Consider the following 25,873-nt stretch of genomic DNA (forward strand, 5'->3'; position numbering starts at 1 on the left):
TGTGTGTGGTATCATTCAGGGCTGGCAATTCATTTTCTTGTGTATTTTCCAATTTCCAATGTATTGCTACTTACTGTTATTTTTCTTTCAAACATAGGCCAGTCCTCTGCTAACACCAGCTTCTACAATCACAAACAAATCAACTTATTTTTTACAATTTTTGCTCCTGCTGCTTTTCCAAAGATGACCCCTCATATGGATTAGCATCACCTGATGATTTCCAACCCACATTACTCACGGGCATTTTACACCTGTTTGTTTTTGTACTGTGTCCATTGCAGTGGTAGCATCTTCTGATTTCCAAAATGTTTCCCCAGCCTTTACTTTGCTAGGCTAAACACATCAAGTCCATTTTGTCTATTTGATAAGCTTCCATTGCCCTGCCTGCAGTTCTGTGCATCTGCTGTAGTTGGAGGTTATCTTTAATAAATCAAAATTCCCCACAATATTTTTTCCTGTTCAGTGTCATAAAATTTCCCTCATACCCATCTCTACAACAACCCACTGTTGTTTTTGCCTTTTTTATCTTTTAATTGCTCCATGATTCATAATGGTTTCATAGTCAATTAAGAGGGTCTTTTTCTTTTTTTTGATCATTTATAGCTGATGGTCTCTGAGTCTGCATGGAAATTCTTGTCATGAGATCCCAAGTTTCATGTTGCATGATTAATTATCTTTCTAGCACTCAACTATTCAAAGTAATTAATTTTTTAATGCATGATGCTCTAAATATCCTTTGCATCACCAATAAATTATATTTATTATTAATCAAAATAATAAATAACCTCAATTTCATTATTCAATTCTGAAGGAACTCCCAACTTAATCTCCCTCTGTTCCACTCTTTATTTCACAGTATTTCTGTTACAAAGTTTTCCCCATTCTAGGTGCTGAGAAGATGAGTATTGTGGTACTTGCCACATCTTAGAGAAAAAGAAAGAGTCCCATGTCACATTAAAATCACTCCAATAATCTCTCCTTCCTTTCCCAGCAACATATTCTTCCATTCTGGGAAAAACATGTTCTGTCAAATGACAGATTCTGTCAAATCAGTACATGTTTTCTAGCTGAATTTGGTTTTCAAGCTAAGTGTGGTTTGAACTGCCAACAGGTCTCTTTTCATTCACGAGAAGATTCAATTTCTTCTTGATCAGCTTGTGGTTTGTGTGGTCATCAGAGCCAAAGACATGTCAGAGGTCTGCACTGCAATCAACAGTCAGCATCTAGAGGAACACCTAGCAGTGTCTATGCTAAATAAAAGTAGGAAAAAATGCATTTGCCACTGCAGCTAGTTGACTGTGAAGGAGCAGCTGCGAACTGCTGAGTCTCATCAGGTTGCAATCTTGATTAACATTGGGCAGATTCCCCCCTGCAGCGAGAATAAATACCCTGCCTTTGTCAAGGCTCCCATGTAAGAAACAATAGGTTATTTCAGGGAAGCACAAGAACGTGAATGTTAATCGAATTGTTCCTCCAAATGAATAGAAGTAGCACCCAGCATGCAAACAATTTAATTTTGGAAGGGACGGTCTGCCTGTCAGTCGGTTAATTTTCTATGTATCTTTTAATTTACTTTGAAAAGCTGCTCACTAACATTGCCATCATAGCATACAAGAACATTTTCAGCACTGCATATATTCATTCTTCCTGTCTTTCCAAGCTAAGCAGTGGCAAAGCCCAGGGAGTATTGGAAAAAATAAAATCTGCCTTAATACCACTCCAGAGAGGTCAAAACCTTACACTGTAAAACTGCCAAACTATGTGATCACATTAGCTCTTGGGAGAGGAAATGGAAAATACTTTCCAACTGGAACTGACACCAGGAAACATCTTTTTAAAATGTTTTTTATAAATGGCAGTAATTGCTCTTAGAAATAAATCTAGATCTCTTTGCAGAGGATGAAAGTGCCTTTAGGTATTGTAACAAATTTATGTGTGTACAAGTGAAACAAAGAATAGGCATTTATCCTCTTGCTGCTTCCTTGTTTGCTGAACCAAGAAGGGCTTTTAGTACACAGCTGAGCAATATATGTTTTTAAATGAGTATACAGCAAACCACAGTGTGATGCTCGGCCATCTTCCATTTTCACATGGTTACAGCTATTGTTCATGAACACACCATGACAATATCACTTGGCTTTCAGTTGCGCCATGTGTCTGGTCAGATCCTGGTGACTTCACTCCTCTGGGGTGCCCATTTGCTTGCAAAGGAAAAACAGAAAAGCCAGGGGAGTTGAGGTCGTTACTTCTTTTCTACCCATTAAGTCCTCAGAGATCCTGCACCAGTGGTTAGTGTAGCTCTCTACAAAGACTAATACTGGAAAACTGCTTTCTTACAGAAAACTCTCACTGAGTCTGCTAAGCTGATGTTCATACATGTACCTTTTTTTAACAGTCATGATGCACTTCTCCACTGGAGGAATCTGTCTCTTGAGCTTCTGCATAGCAGAAATCATCTCTTGGCAGTCACACTGGGGTACATGTCATCAGTTATGAAAGCAGGGGAGGTGAAGGATGTGCTTGTGGTGGAGGCATGGAAGTTTGGTGGTTGGGGTCAGATTCCCAGTGGTCCCATAGGCTTTCCTGTCTGTTGGAATCACTGAATTTCTCCAGGCTTTGCTAAGAGCTGAAGTGGAGAGAACAGCAACAGCCAGCAGGGTGATTAGCAGAGTGAGCCAGTAACAGTGAAGGTATGAAGCTGAGTGTGATAATTCTAGTTTTGTGGTCCATGTTCACCAGGGCACATTATGACTGAGTGGGCAGGAGTTTCCTACTCCCTGGGTGAAGCCAGAGCTGAAGGAAAGCCAGAGCATTTATTGCCACTCTGAACCTCACTTTCTGCCCATTTCCTGTGCACCACCCATGGTGTCAGGCTGCATGCCTGAACTAAAGCAGCTGCATGAGCAGGCTCGGATCCCTCCATTATTTTTCATTGTCCAACTCCAGAGGTCACTGATCTCTGTTCCCTGTGACTAGAAACCAGGGGCTTCTCAGCCAGCTCAGCAAGGGCAGTGATTTTCTTTGCCCTCTATCTTGCAGCTGAAACAAGAATTATTCATCTGAGCTCCCTCCCAGTCATTAGACAGCCTTTCACTAGAGCTTCTATAGGAACCTGCACTCAGTTTCTGATGACCCTAAGAGTACCCCCAGCAGAGAAGATCTGATTTAAGCCTGTAGCCTCACTTGTGATGTTACATCGTGTTACAGTTTTCTGTCTTTAGGCAGAAACAATGTTAAAATTCAAGTGACTTCATTTGCTTGAGATGAAAAGTTGCAAGAGGAGCAGAATTTACTAGAGATTGCTGTGCAGAAGTAAGAAAATGCCTCTTTGAAGTTATTTGGACCAAAGTGGTTGAGCAGCAGAAAAGACCAAAGCCACTTCTGACTATGCTGTGTATCACATTTGGCATTTGTTGGACTCGCTTTGAAGTCATCCATTTGGGTTTTTTTTGGTTTTGGTTTTTGTTTTTTTTTTTGCCTGGATGCCATAGGTGAACTTAACTTCTACTGGTTTGCTAATATATCCTCTTTTGGTCTTCTTTTGGGGAGTAGGACGTATGTTTAAATGCCGAACCAGCTCTGAAAGCCTGTGTGTATGTAGCACTCTATGACCTATGCCATTTATTTCTTGAAGCCCAACATTGGGCGATTAGGAATTCCCCATGGGCCTTCTGGAGAGAAGGTGGCCGTGGTGACTGTGGATGACTGTGACACAGCAGTGGCTGTGCGCTTCGGCAGCCTCATCGGGAACTACACCTGCGCTGCCCAGGGGACTCAGACTGGCTCAAAGAAGTAAGGATGCCCTCTGATTGCTTTTTCTACTCACTCTCTTCTTCCTGATGAGAATCAACAGTATGTGCTTAACCACTAAGCAAATCAAGTTGGAAAAGCAGATAAGATTTGAGAAGAAAAAGTAGTGAGGTTTCATTTGGTAGGTGGAATTTGTTGGGAGGCTACTGCAGGTGTCAGTACACTGGGTGGAATGCACAGAGTTTTGTGCAGATACAGATGTGCCCAAATTACTTGAAAAGTCAAAATAAAATACCTGGTGGTCAGCGTGGGTAGCCCCCAAAAAGCATCTACTTAGTATGAAAATGTAGAGAGAAAGGCAAATAAAATATTAGAATTTGTGAATGAAGGGGGTGGCTAAATAGCTTATTATTTCTATCATTTAAGTTAAAAGTCCTGTCTTAAAAGGAGACAGAAATAAAAGAGATATGGAAAAGGTCATTGAAAGTAATTTAAGTATGAAAAAACTTTCCTGTGAGAAAAGACCAGCAAAGATTAGTGCTTTTGAGTTTAAATAGGAGATGGACAGGAAGCAAGGATATAAAGTAATAAGTGATTTCAGAAAGACCATTGAGATAAACATGCTGCTCTACAATCCCAAGAGAAGGAGGTACCATAAAAAATTGAGCTAGTTTGAATTGATGAGGTGATATACTTCACACACAGTGTGGAGTGATTCAGTGGAACCTGCATCCACTAACTGTTACTAAGACAGTCATATATCAAAATCTACAGCATCTCAACCCTTGTGCTGAGGAGCATAAGCCAGCCCGTGGGTGGCGGGAGTCAGAAGTTTCCTGAGGCTGCATATTTTTCCATCATTTTCATTTTCTTCATATTTGCCACTGTTAGGAACAGGGTCATTGCATTCTGTGTGCATCTGTCATCTCCTAAGTTAAAAGTTACAGTATTTCTAGAAGGTCCTTTGGTTACAAGCTCTGGACGTGCGGATGTAGCAGAGGGCAACAGGGGTAGACCAAACAGCTCAAATGTGCTTGTGGAAGCAGGAAGATAAAGAGCCAAACATAACAAACTGTGTGAGCATGTCTTTGTTTCTTCAGATCTTTGGACCTAACTGGCCCTCTCCTTCTTGGTGGTGTCCCAAACTTGCCTGAAGATTTCCCGGTGCACAACAGACAGTTTATTGGCTGCATGAGAAACCTCTCAGTGGACAGCAAGCCAATCGACATGGCCAGTTTCATCGCCAATAATGGCACTCTGCCAGGTATGGGCAACTACCACCTCGAAAGTCAGCAGAAGAAAGTTCTCTGCCATAGCTGTGTGTGTAACAGGGCTTAGGATGTTGAAGGGGCTGGCACTGCAAGGAACCCCAGGAAGGGGCAGGGGACAGAGGCGTCTGAAGCAGCCCCAGGCCCCCTGTTAGCACCACTGAGTGCAAAGCGTTTGCCCCAGGCCACATGGCTGCCATCACACCACCCACATGGCTGCATTCAGAGCTTCTCTGAGCAAGGTGCAGTCTGTGCCCATGCCAGGGACACACACAATAGCCTGTGACACAGCACACACTTACAGGATTAAGCAACACACAGAAAAGGACAGAGCTTGTTTTAGACCGTCTGCACTGCTGTGAGCTTCACCCAGCAGTTTACTCCTGGGTGAACTTTTCATTATTTTTTTTTTTAACAACCTTTTAAATGTCATTTTGCTCTGAAATCCAGTGGGATTATTTCATGAAAAAGACAAAGTTTTTAATGGCTTTTCCATGAATTATATTTGTTCTGTAAGTCAAATTCTACAATCATCTGAATCTGAAACCTGCTTGATGAAGCAGCCTGTTGGAGGTTCTGATTTGGTTTTCAGTTCATGGATTCCTTGGTCAGGATTAGTTGTGGTGTACAGAATTTTCTCATCATTGTAAAACTGGCTTTTACATGCAAGAATGGCAAGTCCCTTCCTTCCACACCACTGAAGTCTGGGTAGGAGCTAAACTGCAGTTCTTAGGTATGTTGCATTGATCATGGATTAAGGAGGAAGTCATAGCATAAGCTTCAAATTGCTATTTTGTCTTGCAGCTCTTTTTTAGTATATTTGTCTCTAATATTAGTTAAACACAGGTTTTATCTTACAAAAATATACATCAGGAGGCCAAGAGGTGTTTTCTTTAGGCTGGATTTTTTTTCCTCATTGGAAACATGTTTCTGTATAGTTTATAATAATTGTGTATAGTAGTGTTATTACATTATGTAACACTGCACAGTGGTTTTCCCTGGTTGGTATCTTGGTTAGACAGTAAGTTGCCAGCAATGGTGCTGAGTCACCAGCACCAGTCAATCTGCCTGTCTCCAGTAGTGGATGCCAGGGGAAAAGTATAAAAACAGAACAAGCATGGAGTGGTATTGCCCCAAAATGTTCTATTAGTCCCCAGAGATTAACAGCGCAGTGACTGTATTTAATAGCCTTTAATAGATTTGTCTTTATGAATTTGCCACTTGCACAAATCACATAAACTTTTGCCATCTGCGTTTTGCTTCACTGACTTCAAGAATACTAAATATATATATATATATATATATATAAATGTAATGGTCATGTCTTCTTTTTAAATAAAAACTCAGATACAATCATTCAGAGCCTTTTCCTTGTTAAAACCATGTGAACTAACTGTTTTCCTGAATTTCAGGCTGTGCAGCACAGAGGAACTATTGCGAAACCAACTGGTGCCAGAATGGAGGCACGTGTGTCAACAAATGGAACACATACATGTGTGAGTGCCCCGTACGCTACGGAGGGAAAAACTGTGAGCAAGGTAGGATGCAATGACCTCTGCATGTGTGTGCATGTTTCGTTACCTGTCATTAACCTCTCATAGCATGTATGTCAAACTGTGATGTTTAAGGGATAGGAAACAGACAATTGCCATTAAAACTAGAAGTCACCCATTATGTGTTTGAAATAAATTTAGAGCTCACCTATATAGTAAATCTGATAGCTGGCATATTGTCATAAATAACACCAGCTTTTGTTGATTTACTTACATAAGCCAAGTAGTTCCACAGAACTTGGCAGTATTTAGTAATTTGTTTACAGTAAAAATGCCTGATCCTAAGCCCCTTTAAGTCAGTGGAAAGAATCCTGCTGACTTTATTGGGCTTTGCCTCAAACCAGGGATAAATGTGCAGTTTTAATCACCACTTTCTTGGCAAGAAGGCAGTCTCTGCTGAGTACAAGCACTTTCAGTTTTATTGTGTTTTTCTCTGATTGAACACAATGGGTGTGTATGCGTAAAACCTCATTAATAAAGGATGAGGAAGGAGCAGCAGGTGTGTTTCATAGGACTTGAAGAGCTTGCATTTAGTTTCTTCCCAAAGAAATGAGGAGTCGTCCCGGGAAGGGATGGGATCCCGTGAAGTCAGTGCAGCAGCAGGCTGCTGACTTTAAGGTGGCACCTCTATGCCTAGTGAAGGGTTACTCACTTGGAGTCTTCTTGGAGGCTTCCAGGAATAACTTGGAAGCTAAGCAGGTGTAAACCTTGAAGTGGACATGGCTTTCCTAGAAACAGAAGGGCAAATTCTGGCCTCTGATGCAGGTGCAGTAGGTTTTCCTTTCCATTATCTCCTTTGACACTTGGCCCAGAATAGTTTTTAGTATCATCAAGGATTTTGTTCTTTTGATGTATCTACCCCAAACCAGACATTCTTGATTACTCTCAGCAGGGCATGAACCCTGGAATAGCAGGTCTCCAAGCTGAAGTGCACACACCACAGTGATATGCTAACCACTGTAGCACAGTGTGCTCTCCCCTTGTTTGAGAAGCAGCATCTTAGGAAGAGAGGACATATAGTTAAGTTTCTGGCTTGGAAATAAGAGTCTGCAGAATGAGCAACAGGAGAAAGGAATGATGGAGGCCCCATGCTGTGTTCCACCTCACACAGAGCATAGAGCTGCTATTACTGCCCCTAGTGAAGTGCCTGCTTTCTATAGCAGCTCCTCAAGTATTTTAAGCTCCTCAGGTTTGTATGAAGATCTAAGTTTTTTCATGTGTCTTATGTAAAGTATTTTTGTCAGTGAAGTTCTGGGGTTTTCTTCATGATACTCTGGTCTCTGTGATACAAAACCATGCTGATGTCTCCTCAGAGAGAGAGACACTCCTGGAGAGTACTATTCCATACAAAGACTATTTGTTTGGGATGTAGAAAGTTATCTCAGAACTGCCCTATAGCCATCATTGTGAACGCATTTTAAGTTCAGGTTATACAGATTACGACAATCCCAGCTTCACTGTCTCCCCCTGCCCCAGCAGTCTCCTCTGCCTCCAGTGCTGTGCATTCCTCCATGTCCCCTTTCTTTCTGATGCCTCAGTTTGTGGGGAGGTTTATGGTTTGAGGGCAGCAGGCTCCTTGCTTCTCTGGTTATACCTGTGGGGCAAATTGTCCCTAAGGAATAACTGCAGGCCAAGAAGTAAATGAATTTTTCTGAAGTATGACGAAAGATTTCAGAAGTCTGAAGTTAAAGTCAGGAGGTATCACTGATACGTAACACTCCTGGCTTTCAGGTTGCTCATTTAAGTGCTTGGATACGATCATAACAGCATTAGCTGATGTAAGGTAGATTTTTAAAGTCTTATCTAGAATATTTGCATTCTTGTGTTGGAGTGATTGGTTGATGCATTTCTTCAGTCCTTTTGGCAGTGCTGGATCTGCTTCAGGCTCACAGAGGACAAAGACTTTGGCAGGTTAAAATTCCAACTTTTTTGATTGCCTGCTCTTCAGAAATTCAGGGATCTGGTCTGCATTAGTGAGGATGGAGTGTTTCACCACCCTCCTAGGGCCTCCTTACTCACCTTGTGGCAGCTCCCATCTCCATCTCTTGACATATAGAAGGAAGATAAAATTAGGGGAAAATAAGTTTCACCTTTGTTATAATCTGATTCTTTTTAAACCTGTGATACTGCAACTCTCTCAGATGGCTAGGGCCATTGAGCTAGCCTTGGGCTGAACACCAGGGGTTTGCACCAGAACATATGATGTCAGTTGCCCTTACACCCCAGCTGCAGATGACATCCTGATGTTGGCAGTGTGGCACCCTCATGTGTTTCTGATGGCCTTTTAAATGTAGGAGTCTCTTAAAATGTATGTAGATAAACAGGCACTTCAAAGTGACAAACGCTGAAAAGACAATTAGTTTGTTTCTCAGCAGTGCCCATGGCAGGGAGATACTGTGCTTGGAAGCACGTGCACTTGCCTCTGTGGTGATGGGATGGTCAGGTCTCATCTGGGTATGGATGTGGCCACTAGCACCTCCAGGAGACCCCCTGGTCCCAGACATGGAGAAAGGCTGGGGGAAGGAGGGAGGTCAAAGGTGGCTGACAGATGGGGATTTCTGTTTTACTAACAGGGAAAGGTGCACCCTGGCCCCGGGGAAGGGAGGGGAGTTGGGAGGAGGTGTGGGAAGGGAATGGTATTTGCAAGCACAGAAAGTCACCACTAGTGAGAAAAGGAAGAAGGTGGCTAATTGCCATGCCAGTCCAGTTCTCCCAGGAGCCAAGCTGAAAACAGCTTGCAAACAGCATTCCTAGCCTCCAGCAGGTGGGAATCCCACAAGGTTTGCATCCTGGCTCTGCTCTGCCGAGGCAGGTGGACTTAAAATCAGCAACAGTCTAGAAAACCACTAACAAAGAAATTGGAAGTTGAGGTCATTGCAAAGGTCAGCAGGGTAGAGGAGGAAGGAGAGGGCTGACTTAGGCACGTGTGGAGCAGGAGGAAATGATCCTGCTCAACACCAATGTCCTGGTTACTTTTACATTGATGTGGTGCAGTGTGGGCTGAAGAACTGTGCCCTGGCCCAGACAGCCAGAGCCCTCATGAGTGCAAAGGGGAGATCAGAGCCTGGAGCAGGAGGGAGAAGTGTTACCATTTGGGGCTGCCTGCACCTACGCAGGGTGGGGGGATTGGGTCACCACACCTTAGAGAAGGACAGGTCAAGTTACACTTCTGGCTTGGCTAGTGGTAGTCCACTAGTCACTGGCATCTTGTGTCTCACAAGTAAGGAGCTGAAAGGCTTGCACTTTCCTCCAAACCCTGCACTCCCTGCACACGCAGCCTTTTCCTTTATAGGGACCAGCAAGGCAGACATATCAGAATCTGGATTTTTTTCATCCAAAAAATGCAATCTCACATGAAACTGACTCCATCTTCTGCTATGATATCATCTCTCTGAACTTTTCTAAGGACTTGCCATTTTATAGTGACATGCACATATTTGTAAGTACATTATCTCTCCTGCTACAAGCAATTTCAGAAAAGTCAGCAGATCTGGTACTGTGGAGCAGGAGGGAAAGAAGGCTTAAGCTCTGTCGTCTCGCTGACCATCCACAGATACTCAGTGCATGATGAGAAACAAGGCTGGGTGCCAGTCTGTGGTGGTTGCACCCAGTTTATAGGGCCTGCTTCCATTTGCAAAAAGCTGCCATGAGCACCAGCATGCCTGGCAGGGGCTGACTGCAGATCCTTCTACAAGGTGGAGGTATGATAAGAGGTGCTGCAAACAGCACAGGGTTCTCACAACTTCATCTGTGTTTCTAATTAGCAGGATCAACTAATCCATGGTACCATAGCCCCTATAACCTGAGGTAGCTACTTTAAAAGTACAAAGGGTGGGTGTTTCCCTATTTTCCATCAGCAAAATGTTTTCCATTGAAGGCTGTCATGTGTGTCTCCCTGTAGGAGCTGTTTCAAGAGGTTAGAGAGGAGGGCAACTCTTCAGCTGTCACCTCAAGATATTTAAGGCAGATGGTTTAGGCAATTCCACACAAGCTTTCTCCCTGTGAAAAGGCTGCGTAGCTGAGACAGCTGAATAATCTGGTCCTGGAGTATTTATAATTAATTCGTATTTCCTGTTGCCTCCCAGCTTTTCCCTCTGTGTTTAATCTGTTAATTAGAAGCAGGTAATCAAAGATATGTTGAAAACGTCTGCAGCAACTGTTGCCCTCATACTTCCTGCTCTGTCCACCCACTCATCAGCAGAACTGTATCAGTAGAGATCCTGAGCTTACCTTTCTAGGAATCTCTCTCACCTATGTGATGCCGCAGCAGTGTGATGTTGGCTGCCTTTGAGTACAGGGACTAAGACAAAGTGCCTCTCCCACAAGAAGGGCAGGTTGTGAATTTACACTGTTACCAGCTGCTTCATACTAACACCCTTAGACTGGCTGTTACTGCATAGTAACTTAAAAATAGCTCAGTGGAAGAGGGACTGTCTACCTCGCACTGTCACCATGACATAGCATCATTTCTCCTCTTAATCTTCATCCTGAAAGATATAAACTGTTTCACTCCTGTCTTTTGATTTACAGCAATGCCTTCTCCTCAGCGTTTCAGTGGTGAAAGCATTATCATTTGGAGTGACCTTGACATTACCATCTCTGTGCCATGGTACATTGGGCTGATGTTCAGAACCAGGAAAGTCAATGGCATGTTAATGCAAGCCAATGCTGGGGCTGCATCCAAAATCAACATTCAGGTAAAAATGTGGCTGCCTTTGGTTAGAAAAGAATGAAGAAATTCTCCCCCATCAGTGTATATGACCACATGAACTGCATAGCTTCATCCACCCAGCTAAATGCACATCAATAAATATAAATCATTTCTTCAGCCAAGATGAAAAGATCAATGATCAAAATATCACTGTAAAATAAAAATTTGTGGGTTTAAGGTTGTTTTTTTTTAAACAGAGGTAGTAGTGTGCTTTAATACAGATGCAGAAAAATGTCTGTTGATTGTTTTGGGGTTTTCTTGTCAGGAGGGTAAGTTAAACCCTGAATGTCCGAAGTTATACGAGGAGTTACTGCAAGTGTTCCCTACCTTACTGTTTTGACCTTTTTTCCTTTTGTGTCACCCTAGGAAATGTTACTGTCTTTCCCTCTGCTGCCTTCCAAATAAAATACAAATATGTAGCAAAAGATGGACATTTTGTTGGCTTTTTTCAACAGATACTGAACAGCTATGTGCAGTTTGAAGTTTACAGTGGCCTGGGCCTGGTTGCTAGTTTGAAGATGGGCCAGTCACGAGTCAGTGATGGGGAATGGCATCATTTATTGATAGAGCTGAAGAGTGCTAAAGATGGCAAAGACATTAAGTACCTCGCTGTGATGTCCTTGGACTACGGGATGTACCAGGTAAGACAGCATCATAACTTTGCCACTAAAGCATTAATGTTTTTAGGATAAAGTAGAATAAAGGACTATGGATAAGTACTTACGCTGTGAGCCATGTTCTGCAGTGATTTGTGCCTGATGAAGTTACATTAATTTATTAAGTTTAATGATAAGGTATCTTATGAACAAGTCTGTAAAAAGCCACATTCAGATGTCTGGCTCCTCACTGCTCAGATATTTTTTCTGTAATCTGGTGTCAGCTACTGCTTGACGCCATCACTGCAGAAAGTAGGTTGTCTGTGTCACAGAGGATGATAGTGCTTCTTATGGACTGTCCTTTTCCTCTATAGAGCTCTGTGCAGATTGGAAATCAACTACCTGGCTTGAAAATGAAAAGCATCATTGTGGGAGGTGTCTCTGGAGACCAGGTCTCTGTTCAGCAGGGATTTTATGGCTGTATGCAGGTATGAAAAGTGTAGCAACAAACTTGGAACTTTTAAGAAAATGCTGGTGTGGAAGTATGGGGTTTTCTTTTTCATCCATCCCTTAACATTTCTGCTCCATCAAAATATCTAAGAATTGAAATATTAAAAGTCTACCCGCTTGACAAGGTACAAATCTGGTCTCACAGGTGACCAGCATTTGGAAAAAAGTCTGGATTTGGCTCATCAGGTGATGTTTCTTTAAAGTGTAGCTTCATGGATTAATGGAAGTGGGGAAACACATATTACTGTATTCTGAATTTAGACTGTAATTTAAAAATTACTGTATTTTGTCACCAGGGAGTAAGAATGGGAGAGACATCTACAAACACAGCTACACTTAACATGAAACAGGCTACCAAGATCAATGTGAAGGAGGGCTGCGAAGTGGATAACCCTTGTGATTCCAACCCATGTCCCCAGCACAGCTACTGCAGTGATGACTGGGACAGCTACTCCTGTGTCTGTGACCCAGGTAACCCAGTGACCATTACATGCACTTATCCTGGAGCTGGATCACATCTTCATGCACTCATCAGAAGAAGAGCAGGAGCAACAGCATGCTTGCTAAGAGTTCATCTTGTGATTCTTCCAATCAGTATTATCTTTCTCAGTTTTACTGTAGCCCCTGGAAACTGCAGTCATGGACTAAGGATCACTTGTTCTGGGCAATGTATCAACCAAACAGAAAGATGGTCTCTGGTCTAAAGGGCTCTTTCCATGCATCTCCCCTTTCCTTTTTGTCTGTTTTCTTTTTCTTTTATTTTCTTTGTTTGTTCGTTTCTTTTTCCCATCCTTTTCTGCTGTTGAATTTCAGTCTCACACCCCGCATCCTAATCGAGATACTTTGAATGTTTTCTCTCTTATGGTGCATGTAGCCAGCACATGCTGTCGGCGCCCAGTACAGCCACCTCATACACACAGGGAGAGAATACAAAACTATTTGTAACACATGCTCTGCATATAAAACTGGGAACCAAAGGCACAGAAGTGCCTCAAGCATGCTAATATACTGTCAAAAAGAACAACCCTGTATCTTTCTTGCTGGATGAGAAAAGTGTACCTTCTTTCTGACAGTATATCAGGGGGAATCTCCTGGTTATCGAAGATGTGTTATTAGTGTATAAGCTTAAAATAGATGGTCTTTTGGAGACATGCAAATCATAATTTACAATGGCTGTTGTAATTTTATGAACTTGTCTCCCCAGGGTATTTTGGAAGAGACTGTGTTGATGTATGTAACTTGAACCCATGTGAGCATGTCTCCACATGCGTGCATAAACCTAGCTCATCCCATGGCTACACCTGTGAATGTGGACAAAGCTACTACGGACAGTACTGTGAGAGCAAGTAAGAGAGTTATTTTTATTCTTGGTTTCCTTGATCCTTCCAGGTAACTCTTCTCTTAAGGCAGCAGTCCTCCCCCTTACTTTTCTGCTTTGGTTAGCTTTCCTGTTACAATTTCAGTCTTCATAATGGAAGGTTTTTGCAGACTCCCTTCCCTTTGTCACTCCTGAGCTCTCTTCCTAGAGACCAGGCAAACTTCCATATACTCATGGGCCACTTTTCTTCATCAGCAGCTCAGGGGCTCAACCAGTAGTGCTCTGTTACACAGCACTGTGTCTGACCTGTACCTTGTGGTGGGCTTGGACAGAGTTTGCTCTACAACTCCCCTTCAACTCCAGCACACATAGAGAGTGATGCACCCAGTTAGGTGGCCTGTGGCCAGATAAAATGGCTCTGCAGTTTGGGTCCAGTCCTTGGGCTGGCAAAAAACTCTCTCTTCTGGACAGTCTGGGCAGCCTGAGTCCTGTTGCTGTGTGGGAGAAACGTGCCAATTCTCTCTTCACCAGTTTCCTGGTCTCAGATAAGCAATCAGCAACCAGCCTTACCCCAGGGACAGGACTTGGCTTTGCTTGTAATATGGGCCATTCACGATGTGCAAATGAAGTGCATTTGTCTGCTCATTTAGAAATAGCTCATGTGATGTTTCCTTCCCTTTGAAAGCCACAAGCTTCTTCCTCCGCCTTTTGTTGTGTGTGCTTGCAAATGTTGGCCCCGTTGTCACCAGATTCATCTTTCATTCCTCCGGATTAGCCACGCAGAGACATGGTTCCTGGTCAATATCTGCCGACATGATGTCAAGTGCAGCATTGTGGTTTTTCATCTTATAAAACATAGAAGTACACATCTGACCATTGCCATAAATAGAAGTTGGTATGGTGTTTGAAACAGACAGCAGCTTTTCTTCCAAAAATAAGCAGCAGGGAGGGGATTCCTTGTACATTATGCTGATCACAAACTCAGCAGTGTTGTCCTTCAGGCTATTACTTAATGAAGACTTCTAGCTAGCAGAGACCCTGGTCACTGCCCCAGCCCCTTCCCAGAGCTCTCCTTGTTGGAGTATCTGTGGGACAAACCTGCCTAGAAGCTCACCCAGAAGAAACAGAACCAGTGAAAATGAGGGTTATCCTTCATCAGGGGTGGCTTCTCTGACAAGCCATGCTGCTCCACTCATTGTATGGATCACAGTCTTTGATGCTTAGTCTGCATCAAAGCTGTCACCCTTCTATGTCACCAGCCACATGTGTCCTCCTCCCCTGCAGCAGACCAGGGCTTGTCAGACCCTGTGGTGAGCTGGCTGAGAAAGCCAGGTTGGCTGAAAGTAGTGACTTTACTCTATAGGTTGTGCTTGCAGCCAGCTTTGCACTTGGGCTAGTGTCCCCACGGATTGAACAGGCTTTTTTGCCCATGGCAGGGTTAGAACAGGAACCTGTGGGGATGGGGAGTGGGATATGAAGTGCTGGGGAACTGTATCCCAAGGCTGTGGCAGTAGGTAAACCAGGGCATGGGTTCAGCACCACCTGCAGTTGCCTGAGCTGTTGAAGTGCTAGCACAGCCTGACAACAGGCTGTCCAGCCTGCCCCAGCCAATGCTTTCCCTGGTGGGGAACTGGAGCTTGTGGGACCAGGACTGTTTCCAGTAGGCAGTGTGGGCTCCATTGCCCTCTCCCAGAGGAAAGAGCACTTTATTTGCTCATACTGATGTATACTCTTTATAAAGAGAAGCTGGTTTTGAAAACATTTAATGAAGCATTCCTTCTAGGGTTTTGTAGCTCTGATACTATTTATTTTCTTTTATTACAGTGTATTAATATTTATATATGCATTGATTGTTGACTGCTGCAGTGAGATATATTACACTGTGTAAGCTGATGGAGTTCAGTGCAGGTTTGGCCCGAAGCTCTTTTTCTGCACCTTTTAAGAGGAATCTTGAAGAAACTTTCTTTCAATTTGATTTTCTTTTATAGGATTGATCTGCCTTGTCCCAGAGGCTGGTGGGGAAATCCCATCTGTGGCCCCTGTAATTGTGAGACTAGTAAAGGGTTTGATTCTGACTGCAATAAGACCAATGGAGAATGCCACTGCAAGGTGAGCAAAAGGAACCAGTCGTAAGTTAAAATTGCCTTAGTCTGAAAAATAACTATACCACTAATAACTACAAGTGAGCATCTGAGACACAGTACACACAGTTGTGCTTTGTGTCATATATATGTAGTTAATCTTTACCTGAAGCATTTTACTGGCACCACCCTTCACATAATCATAGTGTGCAGCTTTTATCTTATTTGCATTTGGAAAGCAAAACTGATGGCAGCCTGGCTCTGATCTCTCTGAAGTGCAGCCTGGCTTATCAGGGGAGATCAGACCTGGGCACAGAGGAGTGTGGGTGGTGTTTTGTGAATCACAAGTGACTAATAGCCATGAAACAGCTCTGGCCAGCTGGGTGAAGCTCTCCCCTGTGCAATGGCCAGCACAAGGCCTAGCAGCTGGGGAGAGGTAAATAATGTGAGAGGCAAATCATGTGACAGGCTAAATGCTTTCCTCAGTGCCAGCTGTTTAAGAGGAATTTGCCGGACAGGCAAGGACAGACAGGGGACACGGGAGGGGAGGCACCTCCCTCCTGAAGATTTTACAAAGGACTTCTCACAATAGGTTTACAATTAGTTTCAATGACACCAGAGGAGCTGTGCCTGTGCAGACTGGGACAGTGAATCTGGCCCCAAACACTGTTCTGAAATGCCAGCAAGACACCCAGCAACTGTTGGGTTAAATGGAGTCAGTGGGGCCAGCACCAGGTGCTGTGTAACCGCCTGATGCCTCAGATCAAAAGCAGCCCCAGATGCCATCTGAATATGTGATCACTGGTTGCTCTCCACCCTGTACATGAAACACAAATGGACAGTGCGAGAAGTTTCCTTTCTGGCTTGTTCATGCCACACAAGAGTGGAATTGGGAAGCAGAGAAAACTGCAAATCCTCCAAGAACACGTTTGCTGGGCACTGGCAGCAAGTATAAGAGGAGTGACATGGGCCCTTCTCCCCCACTGTAAATGGTGGTCTAAACCCCAGGTCTGTGTGGCACAGGGCAGCCCAGCCATCCTCCCAGCGCTCAGCTCTGCCTCTCTGCATGGCCTGGGCTAATCGCTGTTACATTTTCTGTGAATAACAATGTCATTATTATGCTGTGCTTTGCAGAATTAGCCCTTTCGTGCAGCTGGAGCAGAATTTCAGGAATGCAGACGCTTTGGAATATAAGTCAACTACATCGTGTCTGTCATTTTGGTTTTTCTAGGCAAATTACTACAGGCCCCAGAGCAGCGACACCTGCTATCCCTGTGACTGCTTCCCGTCCGGCTCCCACACACGCACCTGCGACATGGAGACAGGACAGTGTCCCTGCAAACCTGGCGTCATAGGGCGGCAGTGCAACCGCTGTGACAACCCCTTTGCTGAAGTCACCATGAGAGGCTGTGAAGGTACCTCCTGTCCAGCCAGTGCTGCTGATCAGCCAGGCTGTAGCTGCAGGATTAGAGCGTGGGGGTGCGCAGCACTGGGCACACAGCAGCATCCTGGGCCTGTGTGAGCCCAGTGTGATGGCTCCAGCAGGGGCAATGGGAGTTGCAGCACCCTAAACATGCACCCCAGCTCCTAAGTCTGTGCCAATATGATTCATAGGGGCTGGGGAAAGAGAAAAAAGCTCGTATTTCTTTAATTTTCAGCAAATGGAAATACAGCAAGCTTAGAGGGGGGAGAGCAAAACACTAATCCCAATTTCAGTTGAAGCCTGAGCTTACCTGGCGATGCAGAACTGCATGGCTGTGCTGCAGCTGAAGAGGTGGATGACAGCCCTGGCATCTTCTGCCCTCAGAGGTTGTGCTGTGCATCCCGTACCCTCTGCCTTTCTTCCCCATCTTGCCCATCCTGCCTTTACTCTCACCCACCCACCCTCCCTCCTCCTGTGATCAGCATAAAGCTGCTGCAGCAGCCATCTCGCCACAGTGTGTGGGTGAAATGAAGGAGAAACGTTTTCCCACAATAAAGGAGCAGGCATAGATAGGAAGAGCCAAACTCCAGAGCCCCATAATCATCCTGAGCACTCCTCTGCCTGTACCTGTCTGCCCACACTGCTGGATAAGGAGGACCTGATAGGTTACAGCTTGGAAGGCACTGCAGAGGGCAGGTATTCTGACAGGGCTTGGGAGTTACAGGAAGGTCCTCTAGGCAGGCTGAAATAATCTCCTTGTGATATTTACCTTGTCAGGAAAATTGCATAATTTATTTTTCTGCTTTCAGTAATTTACAGTGGCTGCCCCAAAGCTTTTGAGGCTGGTATTTGGTGGCCACAGACGAAGTTTGGCCAGCCAGCTGCTGTGCCGTGTCCTAAGGGATCCGTGGGTAAGTTCCCTGGGTAAAATATTAACTATTTTATCTACATGCCTGTTTGAGGGGGGAAAAAAGAGCCATTCCCTATGTACACATTTTTTTTCACTTTTTTTTCATTGAGCCCAGATTACAGTATAGCTCACGCATGTCACAAGCAAGAAAGTTTATCTAGCTGAAACTCAAGAATTGTTGAAATACATTTGAAATAGTCACCAAAAAATACACACAAAAGTGCAACAGATAAACACGTGTAAAGAACAGAAATTCTGCATCTGTATTTTCAAAAAAGTACAATCCAGTTTCTGTTGAATCTGTCAAACAGTTCTTACTCATGTCACCTTTAGCAATACAGCTCCTCTGGGCATAGATAAAATGAGAAAAATCGTTTACATGATGATGGCTTTGCTGGCTAATAAAATGCAAGTTCTGATGTAACTCTTTGCTTTTCCACCCAATATCTTTTCACTAACCTATAAGTCAGATGGCTGAAGAATTCATTTTACCAAGCATGTGAGCTGTGCCATTTTGTACTGCAAACAAACAACAATCTCCTTTGTCACACACATCCCTGAAAATGTATATCTAGTGCAATACCAGAGCAGATATTTGAAAATGGAGTTCACAATCTTTTCTGAGGTCTCTTCTGTGGGGAGTGAAACCTCTGTCTCATTTCTGGGCCTCCTGCTGCAAGCACTCCTTAGGCTTAATGAGTTATAAATGGTTATGTGACTTTCCCAAATATTGCCCGGGGGAGGTCAGTGCCTGTAGGTGTGCAGAAGATTTGTGGTAATGCAAGCTCCTATTCTGAGGGTTTTAGGAGATAGAAATTTTATATATTTGTAATTGAAGGGTATTTACATTATTAAACAGTATAAGGTTGAATTAAAATAAGTTTTCTCACTAAATTTGCACTGTTCATGTCATTTATCCCAGTGTATCTTCTAGCAAATAGGCCTGCATGCAAGGATATTTATAGCAATTGTACATTTCAAGTGAATTTTGCAGAAAGTTCAAGAACAGTGAGTTTTGTAGTAATTAATATTCAAATGAGAAACCTAAGGCTTAATTGTATGCCCCTAATCATGGCAGATAAATAATTTGATTTTGTATTGTTCAATTCATTAAAATTCTCATTTAGATACTAGTAATCAAATAGCTTAGAGACATGCAGTATGTATCTAATCCAGGTTGACTAGCTCAATGTAAATTTTGGATTTGATAACTTGCACTTCACTGTGAAGGATCAACAGCCAAGAATCACATTTTTAAATGATTTGACAAATAGTACAAACTAATAGGCTAAATAAACAGTAAGCTGCTCATAGACCATTCACAAGTGGCAAAAGGCAGTAAGAGGTGTTGGCTGAAGTGTTTACCATGCATGGAGTGCAGAGCTGCTAGCATGTTTTGACATGAAGAAGGCATTTATCTGGGAACTCTTCCTATATAGGCTATTGCACAGAAATCTGAGCAGGGACCTGTTGTCATAAATATTTAGGAAATGCACAGTCATTCCCTAATTCGGTATAAATAAATTGCTGAATTAATTAGAGAACGTTAGGGCAGGGAGGCTGAGAGCGGTTAGACAGATCTGAAGCTTGCTTAACTTTTATAAATTGACAAATGATAAAATGATAAAATGATTCATGAAGATTAGTCGTTTTTAACTTTCTCAGAGAGGATTGCCATTCTGGAATTTGAAATACGTGCATATCTCTAGAAAGTCTAGGAAATTTTAAATCTCTGAAGATTTATCCAGACCAGTTCAGAACGTTGTTTGCCATTAATGCTTGGTTTCCTGCAGGAAATGCTGTTCGCCACTGCAATATTGAAAAGGGCTGGCTGCCTCCTGAGCTTTTCAACTGCACCACCAACACTTTTGTGGATCTTAAAATCATGGTAATCTGTGTTTTATAATTTTTGCCTTTATTTTATAAGTGATCATCAGTTCCTACTCCAGTTTCCCTGCACTCCACCTTTTGACAGAGTCCTTGAGACGCCTCCCTTCCCATCAGGACCATTGTGCTTTTCTGGCTCTCAGTTGTATTTTCCATTGAATTGTCCTTTCTCAAGAAAAATACCATTTTGATCCAAACAGTTCCTCTGTACAGAAAAATCTTTAAATCATTATTGTCTTTGTAAGTAGAATGACAAAAAAACAAAACAATGCAAAACAACTCCTTGGGTTTTTGCTTTCTGCTTCTTTCTGATTCAGAATGAGAAGTTACACCACAATGAGACCAGGTTGGATGGAGACAAAACCATACGGATCGTGAGGGTGCTGCAGAATGCCACCAAGTACACACAGAGCTTGTATGGCAACGATGTGAGGACAGCTTACCAGATGATGATCCGGGTCCTCCAATATGAGAGCCAGCAGCAAGGGTTCGACTTGGCAGCCACGAGGGATGTGGAATTCAATGAAGTAAGAGAGATACTGCATACTGTGCTGAGCCTTTATGGTTCCCCTTAGAATTTTTGCAGCAATGGATAATTAAATTTGTCCTTGACCAAGGTGGAACAAATATCATGTCACTGCTTAATCTGTTTCACAAATGAGTCAGTCTTCTCAGTTTAGAAGAGGAAGTTGGTTATGCTTGTGTATATACATGCACGTAATAAATATCAGCATAGTAACAACCAAAAGCAAAATTTCCCAAATGAAAAAATAATCAATCTGGTATATTATTCCTGGATAAAATATGTTTGTGTACCATATTGAATTCTGTTGGAAAATCTGACTCATGATCTTTTCCATTTAAATGTGCAGAGAGCTAACTCTGAGCCGGTTACTGACTCTGAAGGTTTCTGAGAACCCAGTTTGGAAACACTTGAATCATTATTATTAATGAGTTGAAACATTGAAAGACACTTCATACTGTACTGCTATTTAAGTGATACAGACACATACTACAATGCATGCCAGTGGCCTTCTGCTAGTCAGAGCGTTCATGAAAGGCCCAGTTATTACCAAAGACTTGACCAGATCTAGAGAACAAGTACTAGCACCCTCCCTGTCTGGAGGAAGCACATAGCTGTGGTGGAAAAATGTGAGATGTGGAAGAAGTTGAGGATTTTCTTTGGTCTGAAAATGTAAAGGTTGGATGACCCATGTAAGACTCATAGAGTTCTTCTCATTGCCCTGTGTGCTACAGACTACTCCTGTCCATGCTTGCCAGTACTATTTCCAAGATCCTGACCATGGCACAGCACAGAGTCCAAGCTAAAACATCCTGCTCTACTTTTGCTAGCAGAGCTTAGAGCTTGAGCAGTAGCATAGGGATGCTGGAACAACCCTCCATGGGCCAAGGCTGGCTTCTGTGCTGGTCAAAGGCAGCCTGTCTCCACTTGAAGGTGTGCTACACCCAGCTCACTGCTCACACTACTCCAGGAGGACCAGCCAGATCAGGCAGACTTTGGGGTGAACTTGTAAACCCTGTGGAAGGCCAGGCTGCACCAGGAGAGGATGTCTCTGAGGGGTTCAGAGCAGGAGGAAATGTGCCTGAGAAAGTTCCTCATTGTCTTGGGCTTTACAATCAAGAGAGACAGGAGAGCTTCTGAAACATTTAACATTGTAGATGCATTTTGAGAGACTCGCTGTGCTTACAAACTTCTACCTGCAGGCTCTGGAGTGAAGGAATTCCTCCATTAAGATCTTGAGAAGGAACTTCATTTTTTAGCATGTTTTGTTAAGTAAAAATAAGAACAATAAGGAAAAAAATGGTTTAGTAATTCCTGCTTTAATTTTTTATTATCTGTGCTTGGCACAAAAACTCATAGAGATGATGTTTTCAAGAACTCCCTAAATATTTTTAGAATAGGTCAGGAGTTTGAAAACTAATCAGTAAGGCTCATGAGAAGGAGGTAACATCCTTGGCTCAAGAAGCACAAAGGGAGAAGGAATGTTATTTTTTTATATAGTTGCAGGTAGAAGCCTGAAAAATAGGTAATAAAAAACTATAAATAATATTCACAAACACTGAGGAGGCCTGGTACCAAGTACAACATATGTCTCCTGCGTTCCTGGGGAGCTGAGTAGTGCTACACACCCTAGATAAAGGTAGTCATCCTGGCAGCCTCTTCAGTCTCAGATACACGCTGGCAACCTCAAACAATATACTTAGAGAATATACCATCTTCTCCATCTGTGTATTTGTCTTGGCTGTTTTAGAGCTTGAGGTTATTACTTCCTACTGTCACTTACACAAAATTTAGCTTAGTAATTAGGTTTTGACACAACCCTGTAGTTCATATGTACACCAAGATTAAAAATTTCCTTGCACCTTTCCCATTTAAGCCATTTAAATAATCTCTTCTGGCATCTTCCACCCTTCAGTCTGAAGGTCCCTTTGCATATTCTTGTAAGAAAGGGCAGAAGGGGCAGGTCCTCAGCTAGAATGTCCTTTTTAACACAATTTGTAACCAACATAAAAACGAGTGGAGAACAACACGGTTGACATTTTCTTATGTGCTTTCAAGTTTACATATGCAAGTTAATATTCATTCTTGTCATTCATACCTTGTTCTAGTAATCCAGGAATCAATAAAGTTTTTTAAAAAATTAAAATAAAAGAAAAAGCAATATTGCTATCTATGGCTTTCTTTTGATTTTTAACATACCACATTATTTTGCTCTCTCTGGGGGAATTCTTCAGAGCACATGCCAAGCACTCTGCTTTTCTTGTTTCATCTCTGAGACAAAGAAAATATGGCTAAGTTTTCCTTCTGCATTTTCTTGCTAGTTTTCCTGTCATAAAGAGGAAAGGAAGTAGGCTGTTCTCTTACAGCCTCCACTTTTGGCTTACTTTGCTCATAAAAAGTTTGAAAGGATTTGTTTTATGTAACAAAAAAACCTCAGACACTGGGCTGCAGGTTTTCATACAGCTGCAGCAGAACATGCCTGCATTAAAATACTTGATACACACTCACCTGGGGCAGTAATGCCAATCATTTGCAGTTTCTCACTTGAAACCCAGCGCTGTGTTCACTTCATAATTTAGTCTTGTACTTTGGTTCTCAGAATATTATCCAAGTGGGTAGTGCTCTACTGGACCCCAGCAATAAGGAGCACTGGGAGCAAATTCAGCGAACGGAGGGTGGAACCGCACACCTGCTCAGGCACTATGAGGAATATTTCAACAACATGGCCCAGAACATGAAGAAAACCTACATGAGACCCTTTGTCATTGTTGCCACTAACATGAGTGAGTATCTGTGTTGAAAACATCCATTTATTATTAGAGCTTTAAAAATGTGCTGGGTAGAAAAGCTAGCTATTTGGTTTAGTAGTGCCCCTGAGAAACCACATACTTGCATACTAGATCATAAATTTCAAGTGGCTTGAGCCTCGATCCCTATCTCTTAGTTGCCATGGATGCCCCTTGGGAGATATCTGATCTGTTTTCCCTCTGGGCCATACCACTGCCCTCTGGCATCTTGCTGCAGCTACAGCAGTGTACAGATGGTAGGAAGGACAAAGTTTGTAAGTAAAGGTAGTGCCTTTTGAGACCACCTAGTATAGTTGAACATAATAGCTCAGTTTTGGGCTCCCCAGTTCAAGAGGGACAGGGATATGCTGGAAAGAGCCCAACGGAGGGCTACAAGGATGATTAAGGGACTGGAACATCTGTCATACAAGGAAAGGCTGAGAAACCTGGGGCTGTTTAGTCTTGAGAAAAGAAGACTGAGAGGAGATCTTATTAATGTCTATAAATATCTGAAGGGAGGATGTCAAGAATGGGCCAGTCTCTTTTCAGTGATGCTCTGTGATAGGACATGGGGAAATGGCACCAAGTTACAACACAGGTAGTTCCACCTCAACATGAGGAAAAACTTCTTTACTGTGAGGGTTACAGAGCACTGGAACAGGCTGCCCAGAGAGGTTGTGGAGTCTTCTTCTCTGGAGACTCTCAAGACCTGTCTGAATGTGTTCCTGTGTGATCTGCCTTAGGTGTTCCTGCTGCAGCAATAGGGTTGGACTTGATCTTCAGAGGTCCCTTCCAAACCCTGTGATTCTATGGTTCTATCATGTACGTCATGTTTTTGAAAGAATCATATCACCACCACCTGAAGAATTACTGCAATACAAAAAAAAATCCCTGCTTCTGATCATGTACCTCTGATTTTCACATGCCTGCCTAGCCTGAACCTATCCAGAAAATTATCTTCTCTTCAAATTCCTTACTCCTCAGAATCTGTTTTTTTCTTTCAGAGGTGGTGTAAATTGCTATCAGCCTTAACTTGTGTTTAGCTTTTCAAGCTGCTGCTTTTCATTTCAGACCTGAAGAAGGGCTCATGTGCCAAAAAGCTTGTCTTATTTTCCCAGCTACACCCCTTGGTATAAGAGTGAATTCACCTTTGCCTACAAACTTTGTCCTGAGAGTGCTTCATGTCCCCAGGCATATAAAAGCAATGGCATGAGACAGTCAAGCTACAAACTACAAAGTTCTGCATCAACTCCAGGGGGAAAGGATTACTGTTGAACTAAGCCAAACTGAAATGCTTTTGTTTCTGCTTAATAAAACAAAACCAAAGTTATTTCATTTTGATTCAGGACCATCAGAATCAAAATATTTTTATCTTCACACTCAGAAAAAGTTATGCTCAGTATTTTAACCAAATTGAACTGAGATGAAAACAAAAACCAGAATTTCTTACAGGTTGTATATCCTGATTTTTTTTTTAGCCAGCCCTTCCTCAGTAAGAAGACACGAGCTCGGGAGGGATGAGGCAACTCTGGCCTGAAAGGGGTCTGATTTCTTTTGAACAGGTTTTCCAGGTGAACATAGTGTTAATGGGGTTTCCTAATGGCTCATCTGGGAGTTATTTAGAGACTAGGAAAGGCATGAGAATTTGCAGATCTTAACCTGATTATTTCTTCATATAGAAACTTGCAGTGGATCACAGCTTTTGGTGTAGGGTTACCCCCAGGACTTCCAACTTCTTCCTTTTATTAGAGCATGTAAATTGGCACTCAATTACTTCTCTCAAATGGGAAAGTTCAAGCCAACTCAGCTGTTTTTAAGTATTTTGGCAGTTAGACAACAGGCAGAGCTGATGAGGTGAGCCAGAGAGGAACCGCTAGTGTAGAGGAAGGAAAGCTGGAGGACTAAGGAGTAGTCCCAGGTAAAATCCAGATTATTTTCTCTGCTTAGCTGGCTTTGCAATTTAACAGATGTTGAAGAACTGTATTTGTGAAGCAGCATATTATGCCTTCCCTACAAGAAGCAAGTCTGGAATTAGAACATGCCACCTCCATATTTCCAATATTTGCAGTAGTGATTTCCTAGTATGAGATACTGTCTTGTGAATTCCTTTCCACTGCAAAATAAACTCATAATTTGGTAAATGTAACATAATGCTGACATGTAAGCTTTAAGCTGTTGTTTAAGGTATCAAGAGAAATTAAATTTGAATTTGGATTTTTAAGGTTTAAGTGTCATCCCTGTGTGGTGCAGATATTTTAACCTTTCAATCATGTTTCATTTTGTTGCAATATCATATTTGAAAACATTGGAAGTTAATTTTATGGGAAACTTTTTTCCCCAGTTATTGCTGTTGACATCTTTGACAAGTCCAATTTCACGGGAGCTAGAATACCACGATTTCATGAGATTAAAGAAGATTATCCTAAAGATCTGGAGTCATCTGTTGTCTTCCCTGATACTTTGTTCAGACCTTCAGACAGGAAAGGTAAAACCCTTCTGCTGCCGTTCAGAGGGCAATTTTGACCAGCTCCCAAGGAGCTTGATTAACCCTCACAAG

General features: G+C 42.7%; 1 protein-coding gene across 1 annotated transcript in view; it reads left to right on the forward strand.

The window, feature by feature from the left end:
- The window catches only part of CELSR1 (cadherin EGF LAG seven-pass G-type receptor 1), a 170,274-nt gene that overhangs the window by 117,746 nt on the left and 26,655 nt on the right, over nt 1–25,873 (forward strand). The window contains exons 6-20 of the mRNA XM_051642700.1: nt 3,635–3,792; nt 4,851–5,014; nt 6,431–6,556; nt 11,102–11,268; nt 11,738–11,923; nt 12,253–12,366; nt 12,685–12,859; nt 13,593–13,734; nt 15,695–15,815; nt 17,019–17,202; nt 18,020–18,121; nt 19,914–20,008; nt 20,325–20,534; nt 23,130–23,313; nt 25,658–25,801. Of these exons, the coding sequence (XP_051498660.1) occupies nt 3,635–3,792; nt 4,851–5,014; nt 6,431–6,556; nt 11,102–11,268; nt 11,738–11,923; nt 12,253–12,366; nt 12,685–12,859; nt 13,593–13,734; nt 15,695–15,815; nt 17,019–17,202; nt 18,020–18,121; nt 19,914–20,008; nt 20,325–20,534; nt 23,130–23,313; nt 25,658–25,801 (2,272 nt within the window). The remainder of the gene's footprint in view (nt 1–3,634; nt 3,793–4,850; nt 5,015–6,430; nt 6,557–11,101; nt 11,269–11,737; nt 11,924–12,252; nt 12,367–12,684; nt 12,860–13,592; nt 13,735–15,694; nt 15,816–17,018; nt 17,203–18,019; nt 18,122–19,913; nt 20,009–20,324; nt 20,535–23,129; nt 23,314–25,657; nt 25,802–25,873) is intronic.

The sequence above is a fragment of the Apus apus genome, chromosome 1, assembly GCF_020740795.1.
Source record: "Apus apus isolate bApuApu2 chromosome 1, bApuApu2.pri.cur, whole genome shotgun sequence".
In the NCBI taxonomy this organism is placed as follows: Eukaryota; Metazoa; Chordata; class Aves; order Apodiformes; family Apodidae; genus Apus; species Apus apus.